General features: G+C 45.1%; 1 protein-coding gene across 1 annotated transcript in view; it reads left to right on the forward strand.

Annotated features, from left to right (window-relative positions):
* The window catches only part of cwc27 (CWC27 spliceosome associated cyclophilin), a 36,393-nt gene that overhangs the window by 20,800 nt on the left and 2,022 nt on the right, over positions 1 to 13,571 (forward strand). The window contains exons 12-13 of the mRNA XM_035535828.1: positions 7,671 to 7,780; positions 8,168 to 8,277. Of these exons, the coding sequence (XP_035391721.1) occupies positions 7,671 to 7,780; positions 8,168 to 8,277 (220 nt within the window). The remainder of the gene's footprint in view (positions 1 to 7,670; positions 7,781 to 8,167; positions 8,278 to 13,571) is intronic.

Consider the following 13,571-nt stretch of genomic DNA (forward strand, 5'->3'; position numbering starts at 1 on the left):
GAGAGAGAGGCAGACAGACAGTGATCAGTAGAGAGAGAGAGAGGCAGACAGACAGTGACCAGTAGAGAGAGAGAGAGGCAGACAGACAGTGAGGTACTTGATTTGTAATCGGAAGGTTGCTGGTTCAAGCTCCACCATTGCCAAGTTGCCACTGTTGGGCCCCTCAAGTTGTACTCAGTCATAATTGTAAGTCGCTTTGGATAAAAGCGTCAGCTAAATGCCATAAATGTAAATGTAGTTAATAAAATGCCTGACTGTACAGATTTTCAGCCTAGCCTTAAATATTAAAACTGTGTCTGAGTCTCGAACATTTAAAGAAAGGTTATTCTATACTGTGGGAGCTTTATAGGAAAAGGCTCTGCCCCCTGCAGTAGATTTTCTTGTTCTTGGTACTAGTAAAGAGCCTGCACCTAAGCAGATGTGGTGCGTCGTAATGCATTAGGAGATCAGTAAGGTATTGTGCGGCAAGACCATTCAGTGCTTTGTAGGTCATTAGAAGTATTTTATAATCGATACAAAATTTTACTGGGAGCCATTGTAACGTAGCAAAGACAGGAGAAATGTGATAAGTTTCTAGTTCTAGAAAGAACTCTGGCTGTTTTGAACAAGCTGGAAGTTGTTTAGGCACTTAGTGGTACAGCCAGTTAATAAGGCATTGCAGCAATCCAATCCTGAAGTGACAAATGCAGATGTAAAGAGAGTATGTTCCTAATCTTTGCAATGTTCCAGAGGTGGAGAAAGCACTGAGCTTTGAACGAGAGCCTGAGATCCATAATCATTCCAAGATCTGTCACTGCTAAAAAAGATGTGATTGGGAGGCCATTGGGGTTCATTAAGTAATTAGAGAGCGATTAGCTGTCTGTGGGCCTAATAGAAGCACTTCTGTTTTGTCAGGATTAAGTGAGAGAAAGTTCCTCAACAACCAGTGTCTGACATCCGTTATGCATTCCTCAATAACACTAAGCTGATAAATGTCCTCTGGTTTACCTGAGACATAAAGCTGAGTATCATCAGTGTAGCAGTGGAAACTAGCAAAGTCTCCATTTATGTTTACAAACTGGTAATGATCAGCTAGATAAGATTTAAACCAGGAAAGGGCTATTCCCCAAATGCTAACAACATTTTCGAGTTGAGTAAAATGTTGTGATCTATGGTGTCAAATTCTGCACTCAGATCAAGCAGTACAAGCAAAGAGACATAACCCTGGTCAGAGGTTACCAACAGGTCAGCACAGTCTCTGTACTGTGATGAGGCCTAAACCCTGACTGAAAGACTTCATGTATCTGGTTCTGGTTCAAATATGACCTTAGCTGGTGAGCTACAGCTTTTTCTAGGATCTTGGAAATAAATGGATGGTTTGAGATCGGCCTGTAGTTTGACAGCTGACGTGGCCGAGGTTAGATTTTTAGTGGTGTGATTACTGCTAATCTGAGTAATTTAGGTATATAGCCAGTGTTCAAAGAGGAGTTTATTACATTTATTGAAGGTACAATTACTGACAGTCTAATGAGCAGCCATTGATACAGTCACTTTTTGCTGAACAAAGGGGTTCAGGGAGTGAGGAGCTGCTTCAGCTGTTGTCTTTATTTGAGATCTTAAAGGTGTAATTGTGTTGTTTCCCCTCCTTTTTAGTTGCTCAACACTCCTCCAGCCCCCCCCGTCTGTCTGTCGGGTTAACATAGTTTACCTATTAGAAGATTCCAGATGTTCCCATGCTGACCTGTCTCACACTTCATGTCTTTGTTTTGTTCATCTCTTAAAGTTGGACCACTGCAGTTTCTTTTCACAAGACTTACACACCGCCTTACACCAACAAGCTGTTGACGTTCTTCACATTCTTGTGGGAAAACTAGAGTAATGAGCTTTTTTTTTTAAATATTCAAAACGTTTTTTAAAGAAATAAATAAAATGGAAGTGTTACATATCTTTGTTGACTGAGGCATGCTATGTTTAGAATCCAGTCATGTAGGATTTTTTGGCTTTTGTGGTAAAAATGAGACCCAGATCCTGCCAAAATGAAACAGACCCCTGTCGAATCCTCTGGTCACCACTGACAGATCTGCAGATATTTATGTATTTATTTAATTATTTAGGAGAATGAAATTACAGCAGTAGGAATTTGGGTCTGTCGTGCGTGCGTGTTTTGGTTGGACGCGGTCCCCTCCCCTGCCGCCGGAGCCGAGGCTCGTGGGCCGCCCAGCATGCCTGCGTCAGCCATGCGCCTCTCAGAAGCGAGCAGACAGAACCCTTGGGGAAGAGAAACTACTGTTGCTCGGAAAGAATTCCAATTCAATCTGTGAGTTCTTTGCTTATCAAGCAATCTAAGACTCACAGGGAGGAAACAGCATCCGAGAGTCCGAAAACAAAAAGAGGGAGGAACACGAATGTGTGGTGTTAATGGCCATCAGCTCTGTTGAATGTGTGGTTTTAATGGTCATCAGCTCTGTTGAATGTGTGGTGTTAATGGCCATCAGCTCTGTTGAATGTGTGGTTTTAATGGTCATCAGCTCTGTTGAATGTGTGGTGTTAATGGCCATCAGCTCTGTTGAATGTGTGGTTTTAATGGTCATCAGCTCTGTTGAATGTGTGGTTTTAATGGTCATCAGCTCTGTTGAATGTGTGGTGTTAATGGTCATCAGCTCTGTTGAATGTGTGGTTTTAATGTTCATCAGCTCTGTTGAATGTGTGGTTTTAATGGTCATCAGCTCTGTTGAATGTGTGGTGTTAATGGTCATCAGCTCTGTTGAATGTGTGGTTTTAATGGTCATCAGCTCTCTTGAACGTGAGGATTTAATGGTCATCAGCCCTCTTGAACGTGAGGATTTAATGGTCATCAGCTCTGTTGAATGTGTGGATTTAATGGTCATCAGCTCTGTTGAATGTGTGGTGTTAATGGTCATCAGCTCTGTTGAATGTGTGGTGTTAATGGTCATCAGCTCTGTTGAATGTGTGGTTTTAATGGTCATCAGCTCTGTTGAATGTGTGGTGTTAATGGTCATCAGCTCTCTTGAACGTGAGGATTTAATGGTCATCAGCTCTCTTGAACGTGAGGATTTAATGGTCATCAGCTCTCTTGAATGTGTGGTTTTAATGGTCATCAGCTCTCTTGAATGTGTGGTTTTAATGGTCATCAGCTCTGTTGAATGTGTGGTGTTAATGGTCATCAGCTCTGTTGAATGTGTGATTTTAATGTTCATCAGCTCTGTTGAATGTGTGGTTTTAATGGTCATCAGCTCTGTTGAATGTGTGGTGTTAATGGTCATCAGCTTTCTTGAACATGAGGATTTAATGGTCATCAGCTCTCTTGAACGTGAGGATTTAATGGTCATCAGCTCTCTTGAATGTGTGGTTTTAATGGTCATCAGCTCTCTTGAATGTGTGGTTTTAATGGTCATCAGCTCTGTTGAATGTGTGGTTTTTATGGTCATCAGCTCTCTTGAACGTGAGGTTTTAATGGTTATCAGCTCTCTTGAATGTGTGGTGTTAATGGGCATCAGCTCTCTTGAACGTGTGGTGTTAATGGGCATCAGCTCTCTTGAACGTGAGGATTTAATGGTCATCAACTCTCTTGAACGTGAGGATTTAATGGTCATCAGCTCTCTTGAATGTGTGGTTTTAATGGTCATCAGCTCGCACTGCTGCTCCTCTTCTGTTGTATCCATCACTTTTACATTTTCAACAAAACAAAACGCAGGATGCCCTGCTGTTCTCGCTTACCAGCCAGCCACAGTTGTTTTATTTTAAAGCAACTCAAACAGCTTCCAGCGCTCTGCATAAAGTGAATGCTGGCCATCTCGACAGGCTCTTTTGTCCCGCCCCCCAAGCTCTGTGGTTGGCTTTCGAGTATAGCTTGAAGCTGGCCCTTCCTGCTGCTCGTCAGCAAACACAGGCTTCTTCCAGATTTACATTTGGTCACAAAAGCAAACAATCTCCTGTCCAAGCACTAATAATGGCAACCTGCTCTTCTTAGAAAGAAGCCAGTACAAATCCAGCTCAAAGAGACATTTGTGCCTTTTATTTTTGTTTATTTCATTTTTTCTGAGTTATTATTTTCAACAGACATGTCTTCAGTTTCGAGGACATAAATTATAGCATGTTTGTCTGGTCTGGTTTGCTCTTTCTTGGCATGGCTGTCATATGTGCAAGCCAAAAATAAGAGTCATACTAAAAACGCTGCCCACTTTATACCCACCATCAGGGATGTGGCAATGTTCTTTTTACCACTCAGAGTTATTTATATGTCATATGCCTCTGCACATGGTGTGTTTTATTTATATGGCGCCTCGTGAGTCATTGTATATGAAAAAATTTGAAAGACAATGTGAAAGTAATCTTCTAAAAGCATTTGTAAGTGATGCTTAAAATCATCAAAGTGGTGCACACATTTGAATTGTGCGCTCGTGAGTGTGTGTGTGAGAGAGAGAGAGAGGGTGTGTGTGTGTGTTCTATCTCTGCTTTCCCTCTTTTATTTATTTCCTGAAATAGTGTTATAGTGATTGTTTTATTAAGCAGTGTTATCATGTAATTATTTTTCTCTATGGCAGTCAGTTGTGCACCCTGCACTTTTGCAGTTCTGCACCAGTCATTGTTATCAATAATAACAATTTTGCTTATGTACAAGTACTCTGTATCATTGATCCAAAGTACATTGTGCTTTACACTTTGAGGTAGAGTATATGTGGTACCTGACCCACTGATGTAGTCCACTACATTTGAGCGTGCTCCAAGTTAACATATCTCTGGGTCAGGCAGGACTGCATTCACACCGATAACAGCTGAGATCCAGGTCTCAGCCGTCCTCTTCAAACAGTAGAAATGTCAACATCTAGCACTGGATCCTCGAAGCTTTTAGCATATTTTTTGATGTTTGAGGGGCCACTTACGTCTTACCTTTGATTGGCAAGACAGAGAAAAAAAAACATTTCAAACGATGAGGCATTTGTCATCCCCAGCAACCACTTTGTTACTACAACATGAGCCAGTGATTTGTAGCTGTCTTGGGTGCGAGTGGCAGGAGAAGGCTGGAATGCTGTTAGAATGGCCATCAAACTTGGGAAGGCTGTCCCAGCTGGAGGAGCATGGCACAGCTGCTCCAGGATCCTGGGGGCGTGGTCACGCACCGGCCTGTTTGCCCCACCCAGCCCACTGCGTTGCCCCATCCCATAAAATGGATTGCCCCTTAAGGACGATTCCAATCAGGGGTCAGAACCTCAGGACGTTTAAGATTCTTGTTAAAGAATTAAATGCATGGTTTCCTGGACCCCTTTGTTGCGTGATTAAGTTCCACTTGGGCAGAACGTCTTGAATCTTGTGTGAAGTTCAGGCTTGCACGGTTAATAAGTGGTCAAGTTTGTGTGGGTCTAAACAGTGACCTGTCGGGGGGATTAAAGGTGGTTTGTTAAATGAAACAAAAACACTTGAACCTGCACCTCTAAATTATTCATAGATTACTGGATGCATTATATTTATATTCTTATTAAAAGCATGTTAAGACTCTTTAAAAATGATTCTATTTTTTTCCATTCTCTCCTAAAGCCAAAATAAATGTGTTGTATTGTCTGTAGATTTAAAAGGAACTGCAGCGTTCATTCTGTATAGATATGTTTCAGAAGCCTTCAGCTCATTCCATTCTCTTCTGTCTGTCTGTTTTTCTATTAGCTCACGCCTCAGACTAAACATTTTACAAACGCGGCCAGCTCTAGTCACTGGGGTTCAGATTAACACATTCTCTCGCTCTCTCACTGTCCTTCTCACTCATGCGTGCTCTCTCTCTCTCTCTCTCTTTCTCTCTCTTCCCCCCCCCTTGCTGAAAAACAAATTTCCAGCATCCCTCCAGCGTGTTTTTTCCGTACGACATAAATATGAAGAACAAACAAATGTTCCGACTGAGGGGAGGGGATGGGGACCAGGAGCTGGGTTTCTAACATGGAAAAGCGAAGGTGAACTCAATCAGCCCTGCCTGGGGGCCGCCGTATGTGAGGTAGTCTGTTTGTTCCACCTCGGCCGTCCTGGCCTCTGGCGCTTGGCTCATTCCCTCTCGTGTCCTGAGAGACCAGGTGAGCCATTTGCTGCTGGTTAGATCAGAGGCGTAGTGGAAACAGTGGGGCGGGCACTGGGCACGCTCCATGCACCTCGCCTGTGACCTCAGCGCCGGGGCTGTCGGCTCGGGGCGAGTTGCACTGCTGCATTAATGTCGCCAGACGCCGGCGTCAACAGAGCTGCCCAGCCGGGTCTGGCTCTCCTCGCGAGGCGTGTGCACAGGGCCCAGTGTTTGCCTTCCAGGCCCCGCGTAGAGGAGCAGAGAAGATGTGATGTTCAAGTGTCACCTCCTTGACACATACCGAGCCGCCGAGAGAGAGCGGACCACGGTGGAGCCAGAGCTGAAGGTCTGGCTGGGTGGTTCATGGCTGCTGCTTCTCAGTATCCGTTTATTCGTTAAATATTTAAAAAGTTGACGCGTGGAGGTTGCATGGTTCTAGGTCTGATAAGACAGGCTGCCGCTCATTTGTGCAAAATCAAAATACCACATCCTGACAAGCTAGCTCCTTTGTTTACCATCTGGCCCAGTCTTATTGTCTGCTGCATTCCTGACGCAGAAATTGGTCGTCTCCTGAAATCAGTTTTCTCCGTCTGTTTTCCACTGCCTCTCATCTGGGTTTGAAATGGCCCACCATAGGACACTGCTGACGTTCTTGAGCAGCAGTGATCAGCAGCATTTGTCATTTAGTCCAACCACTAAAGCAGTAGGGAGTTGCTTTTCCCATTTAAGACCCTCTACCCAGAGCTCTCATTTCCATGAACTCTGATTCAGCTTCAAGGCTTCACCGAAGAGTCCAGCATCGTTTTTACTGTCTTTTTTTTTTTTTTTTTTTTAAGAAAGAGCATTGTGTTATTTTGGAATTGGACAAGGAGCTTTTTGGCTGTGCTGAGTCAGGCCTCCCCCGCATCCATCCCTGGATGCTAACTGGCTCCACCAATCAGGAGAGAGCTGCCTTTCTGTTTAATCACTGATGAAAGGGCCTTGATCTCAGGGTGCTGTGTACCTCCTGAATATTCACACAGTTGATGGGCTTTTCCACACAAAAAAACCTATGCTATAGGTAGGCAGATTGCTTGGACTTGGACAGCCATAAGTTTTGGCTCTCGCACTGGTGAGGGTCTTTAGATTTAGACTTAGATTTAAAGTTTAGCAACAACAAAGGGATTCTTCACAGTGTGTGTTTTCCTTCTTTCATTCAAATCCTCATTGACTTTTAAATGCTGTATCCTGAATGGACCTTTTTTGTGTGTTGAAATGGCTGTTGATGTCATCCATTAACAAGAAAAATTGGAGGGCAATCATCACAGGGAGGAATTTTGCACCAAAACAAACCAAAGGAACAATTCTAAGAGCAACAATCCACTGAAAGCATTCACAAAAATACACAAATTACTGGACGCAAAGGCTTCCAAAATGAAGTAAAAATAAAATCAGCTAACTAGGGGGAAAAAGCAGAGACAGTTTCTTCTTTCTATCTACCAATCTATCGATTGGTTTTTATGCTTAATGTTTTGCTTGCAGATTTTGTTGTTTGGTTTAATCCTTGCCACACTAAATGAACTCCTGAGCATTTCCCCACCTCCCTTTGAGCTTGTCCATGCTGAAATATCCTCCTACTTTCATCTCACAGGTGAGAGCAAGCCAGCTAACGAGGCCATGGCGGAGTACCTCGAGGGCCGCAAGAAGTACGACGAGTTGAGGACACAGAAGCTCAAGAAGGGCTCGAGTCGAGAGGCCCAGGTGAGCAGAGATCAGTGGGTAGATCTGGTCTGCTTTTGACAGCCGAATCCTCGACTGGTTGCCAGTCTGAGACTAGGTCACCCCCCCCTCTCGTGTGACAGTAGAAGTAGCCTTAGTTTGGGCTTGGAAGATGGTGCTGTACCTCAAATGCAATGGGGCAATTGGTGCATGTATTTAGTTTTACATGTGCCATAGAGAATTATTTAATGTCTCACAGTTCTGGTCACTGCTAGGCTAGTTTAATGGCTGAGTAAATTCTGGATTCGGCTGGACTACAGCTGAACCAGTTTGGTCACTATCTGATAAATCCAACCCTTAGTGCTGTCCCTGTCGGTCTCCTTGGAAGCGCTGATGGGTGAAATACCAAAATGATTTCTTTGTTTGAAGACACTAGCACTTCTGGAAAGCTTCAAGACCAAGCTGTCATCAGCCATCTCAGAAGCCCCCGACACCCCCGAGAATGTGGAGGAACTGGACGAGGACGACGATAAAGGATGGTGAGAAACACTTCCACTTTTATCTTTCCTTCCCCGTTACTAACTTAAGAACACGCCTTTAATAACTAACATTCTTTGGGTGAACCTTTGAAATTCTGTACCTAATATTTATTGTTAAATACAATAAATTAAACAGGTACATCGCAGCACGCTGCACACTACTGAGATTTAATGCGTTAATAAATTTGCAGTTGCCTGCAATCAGATGTGTATTCATGCCTGATGGATTTCGCCCGCTACGTCTACATGGCCACTGTGGAATTGTAAGATCCTGTTTATTTGGACTACTACTGCAAAATCGCCTTCATTCCATGTCGATCTGCATCCGGCTGAGCAGTGCGTCTGGAGCGCTGGACCCTTTCCCTCCAGCACTAACTCCTGGGTGTCCCGCGCCGAGGCGTTCGCGAGCCTCTCTGCTGATGCATTCTTGTGCATCGACCCTGGAACGCGGGAGCCCATCACGGCCTCTGGTGTCCTCTGTGATGCACACTCGTAATGTTCCACAGGAAACTGCTCTGTCTGATGACTTAAGGAGCAGTGGATGCACCCCTGCTGTGGAGAGAGCCTGCGTCTGCATCGTAGTGAACACTTCTCATTGGTCCTTCTTACCTTCATTCTTTTTTGACTTCCTTCTGTCTCAAAAACAGGCGGACACACACACACACACACACACACTCACGTGTGCAGAGAGACACCAACACACCTTGTCACATGTGCAGAGAGAGAGAGAGACACACACATATACACACACACACACACACACACACACACACACACGCAAGTACCCAGCTGCTGGTCACAGACGCATTCTGGTCCGGCTGGCACAGCACTAATGATCTTCCTCGCTGTTTGTTTTCATAGTATCACCCACTACTGGGGAGAGTAGGGTGGGGGTGAGGGAGGGTTTTGGGGTGGGGGAGGGAGGGGAGATGAGGGTTGTTCTAGGGTGGGGGAGGGTAGGTGAGCGGTGGGTGTGGGTTCTGGGGTGAGGGGATCCCCCCCCCCCCATCGTCCCTCTCCAGCATACATTCTTATCCCACCGTGTGTCCCTGCGTGTGCTCCAACACAGACACATACTCGCATTCACACATACAGACACATGCGTTCACACTCACACACCTTTGCACATGTGCAGACACACACGCGCGCGCACACACGTACCCAGCTGCTGGTCACAGACGCATGCTAGTCTGGCTGGCACAGCACTAATGATCTTCCTCGCTGTTTGTTTTCATAGTATCACCCACTACTGGGGAGAGTAGGGTGGGGGTGAGGGAGGGTTTTGGGTGGGGGGGTTGGGCCCGGGAGGGTTCTGGGGTGAGGTAGTGAGCCCCCCCATCCTCCGTCCACAGCAAAATAATTACTGTATCAAAGCAATGGGAGGACAGTAAATCACACTCAATCACATATTCACACTCGCACTCACACATACTAGCATGCGCACGTACGCACGCACGCACACACACACACACGAGCAGACACACTTGCATTCACATATACACGCACTCACACGTACACACACACTCGCACTCGCACTTGCATACACGCTCGCTGAGCAAATATTGAGTCTGCTGGGTCTCATTTCACACTTGGTTGAATATTAAGACTAAATAGCGCATAGTTCTTACTGTTCTTGATGTGTTTTAGACGTGCTCCGATGTGAGGGCGTCGTGTTCCACTGAGAGGGGGTCGGAAGGAAAATCTGCCTAAATGCTGCATTAACCTGTTCTCAGATCAGCTAGATCCTGGTTGGAAAGGCCTAGATTGTGGTGCATATCAGTTTTTCATTTTTCTAGTCATAACCTGCTGATGTTAATAAATGACATAACACTACCTGTGTAAGACCAGACAGATCGAGGTTCGCGTGTTTTCTCTGAGTACTTGTGGGCTGTGTATGCTGTACATACCTGCCCACTGAAATCCACAGTGCTGTGAGATTTTTGAGAAGTCAGCGCTACTTTATGGAAAAATTATTTTGCCCATGTACATATTGATGCCCTGCAGTGTCAAATATGTATTTTTTCAGTTTGATGAGCCCCCCGTGCTGTCTTGCAAATGGACGTTTTTGAGAACCACTGATTTATTTCCAGTGCGGTGCTGAGAGCCTTGCTTCTAGCAGACCCCTCCTGGGACGTCCGGGTGATTACGGGAAGCAGGCTGGCAAATCGCTCGCTTTGGCAGTCACAGTTAAAACATATAGCTTTAGTGGTCAGAATGGCTGGCTCTTTTTTTACACCTCTTGCGTAAACTATATGCCTGATCCATAGATACAGTCCATTGAACGTCTTGGGTATTTTTTTCCAGTGGAAGTATCTGCAGTAGCTTTGGGCTTAGGGTTTTGAATTGAAGTCCATTTGTGCCTGTAGAGTAATGGCTTCTGATGTGCTGTTAGGAAGGAGCCTGCAGTTGGAATTCCTTTTTTAAAACAGTGCATTGCTGTCACATTTTTACTTGAATTAGTTTTGCTTTTACCAAACCCTTCTTATTTAACCAGGTGAGTCCTTTGCCAACTGCTATCTTATTTTCAAGACATCTGGTCCTGAGCAGACCATTAACTGAGTGAATCATTTTAAGCCAGTGTGAGAGATCCTTGGCACCACTATGATTTACACCTCGTTCACTGACTACATAAATGTGATGCGCACCTGACATGGTCTCTCTCTCCTTTCCTCCCTCCCTATCTATCTATCTATCTATCTATCTATCTATCTATCTATCTATCTATCTATCTATCTATCTATCTATCTATCTATCTATCTATCTATCTATCTATCTATCTATCTATCTATCTATCTATCTATCTATCTATCTATCTATCTATCTATCTATCTATCTATCTATCTATCTCTCTATCTCTCTATCTATCTCATTTGCTTCAACACCTCAAACCTCTGCCTAAAATATACTCCTGCTTTCAAACCTGCATGTGCGTGCGTTGGCAAGGCCAAAACAAAAGGAGTGTCCCAGTGCACATTTTAGATTCACGAAACCTGCGCTTTCTCTCAGCTCCTTCTTCGTGCTGGTAGGCTTGCATTGTGGTCTCAGGGCCCCCACCCTCCGCGGCTGCTCCGCCTTTGGGGTGGTGCACGCCCTGGCTGTGGAGCCTGATCTGGGCTGGAGGGCAGTGGAGACAGGGGCCCCCTGGAGCAGTGCAGGAAAAGCCGGCAAGGGAAGTCTGTACCACTCTCTGAACGCTTGCTGCACCCCAGGAACGGAACACGGGTCACAACAGGTCAGACGCTGGAAGTCAAGTCTGGGCCAGAAGTGTAAACTATTCCATGTGTGTGTGTATCTACACATCTTCCCAGCACCCTGCCCCCCCGACCGGCCCCCCGGCCCCTCCCACACCTCCTGCCTCTACGGCCTCCCCGCCTTGCTTTTTTTTTTTTTTTTTTTTTTTTTTTAAACAAAAGCATAAGACAAATAAATCCAGGAACAGGCTTCTGAGAGACTGCATCGTGGCTGAGGCCAGGGACGAAGGTCAGCACAGTCTACGCCTGCCAAGGAACAGCCGTGACACTCTCGATGAGCTTTCATGACATTCTAGAACAGCCATCATGTTCTAGAATGTAATGACGTTCTAGAACAACCATGACATTTTAGAACAGCCGTGACGTACTAGATGAGCTGTCATGATGTTCTAGATGAGCTGTCACAGCCCCGGCACATGTCAAATGAACAGGAGAGTACTGCACATGCTATGTAAGCATGCATTTCAGAACTGTGAACGCTCCATAACAACCCATGTGCAAGGCCAAAGCTTGCATATATTTGCAGATGTGCTTATATAGGGCTGTTTTTTGGCTGTTTCCAGGGGGTTCTGTGATTGCTCAAAAAGAGCTGTATGGTAGATTATTCACCAATGAGAGAGAGGCTTCTGCTTCTTGTGTTTTTATTAATGTGGACAACCAGGCAGAATTTCAAAATCCTCCTGCAGCTGCTTTGGTAGCCAAGGCACTATGGTATATAGGCACTAGGGTTTATGTACCAGGGTATAGGCACTGTATTATGTGACATGGTTTTACCTCTTTTTGTTGAAATATAACGTGTGAAACTAGTGCATCCAGCCCACAACTGTTTGGTTGGGGGTGCTGCATCTCTACTTGTTTCTTTAAAGGGAAGAATCGCCAAGACGGCACAGACGGTTCTCCTTAAACCGGGATGGCACAGACGGTTCTCCTTAAATCTCTTTGCCTTTTTTCACCTAAAGACGTCATTACAGGGAGCTAAGCTGCTGTCTCCGTCTGTTTCAGCTCTTTTACACATCAAGATTAAATCTAGGTCTTTTTGTCAACAGGTGTCACCCTTTAAAGTCACTTCCTGATTTTTCCTTTTCACTGCAAGAGGCAGACATTTGCACATATCAGTCCAGGTAATGGCAGACATGTGATGGGAGACTAACATGGCGTGGAAGTGGTGTGGGATGAGAGTAGCGTGGCATGGGAATTGTGTGAGATGGGAGACTAGCGTGGCGTGGAAGTGGTGTGGGATGAGAGTAGCGTGGCATGGGAATTGTGTGAGATGGGAGACTAGCGTGGCGTGGAAGTGGTGTGGGATGAGAGTAGCGTGGCATGGGAATTGTGTGAGATGGGAGACTAGCGTGGCGTGGAAGTGGTGTGGGATGAGAGTAGCGTGGCATGGGAATTGTGTGAGATGGGAGACTAGCGTGGCGTGGAAGTGGTGTGGGATGGGAGACTAGCGTGGCTACCAGAGAGGACCCAGGGCTCTTGTCTTCCCTCTGAATGACGTCTGTCTCTTTTCACCAGACGCTTGGCATATGCACAAAGGAATTTCACATGTTCACCAAATACACTTGTACTTACAATACCATTTCCAGTTTGGTTAATAATTGTAATTGATCCTGAATAAATAAGAATCTTCTTCAGTGTTTGTGTATTTGTTGTTGGTGGTGTGTTCCTTACGGTGTACACAGTCCGCTGCACCCACATTTAACTTGTGATCATTCTATATGATGTCAGAAGTTTAACTATGGCGGAGTGCATAATGGCCTTACTTTAAGAGTCACAGTAGAGATGTACAGACGTCACAGTAATGATATCCAGAGAGCTTGCTTAAACTGTAACTTTGTAAACTGAGGCATTGCCACAGGTGAATGTACAGAGAGAACTGTATGGTGGGGTGGAAATAGGGCAAACATGCAAAGGAAATGCTATCGTGAGCGCACATGTACAGGAAATGGTATGCACATGTACAGGAAATGGTATAGCTTAATATGTTTCTTGGCGGCACAGGAAAGTTTAGAACATGCATGTATAATATCTGCTGCTGATGGG

Source organism: Electrophorus electricus, chromosome 17, assembly GCF_013358815.1.
Source record: "Electrophorus electricus isolate fEleEle1 chromosome 17, fEleEle1.pri, whole genome shotgun sequence".
Classification (NCBI taxonomy): Eukaryota; Metazoa; Chordata; class Actinopteri; order Gymnotiformes; family Gymnotidae; genus Electrophorus; species Electrophorus electricus.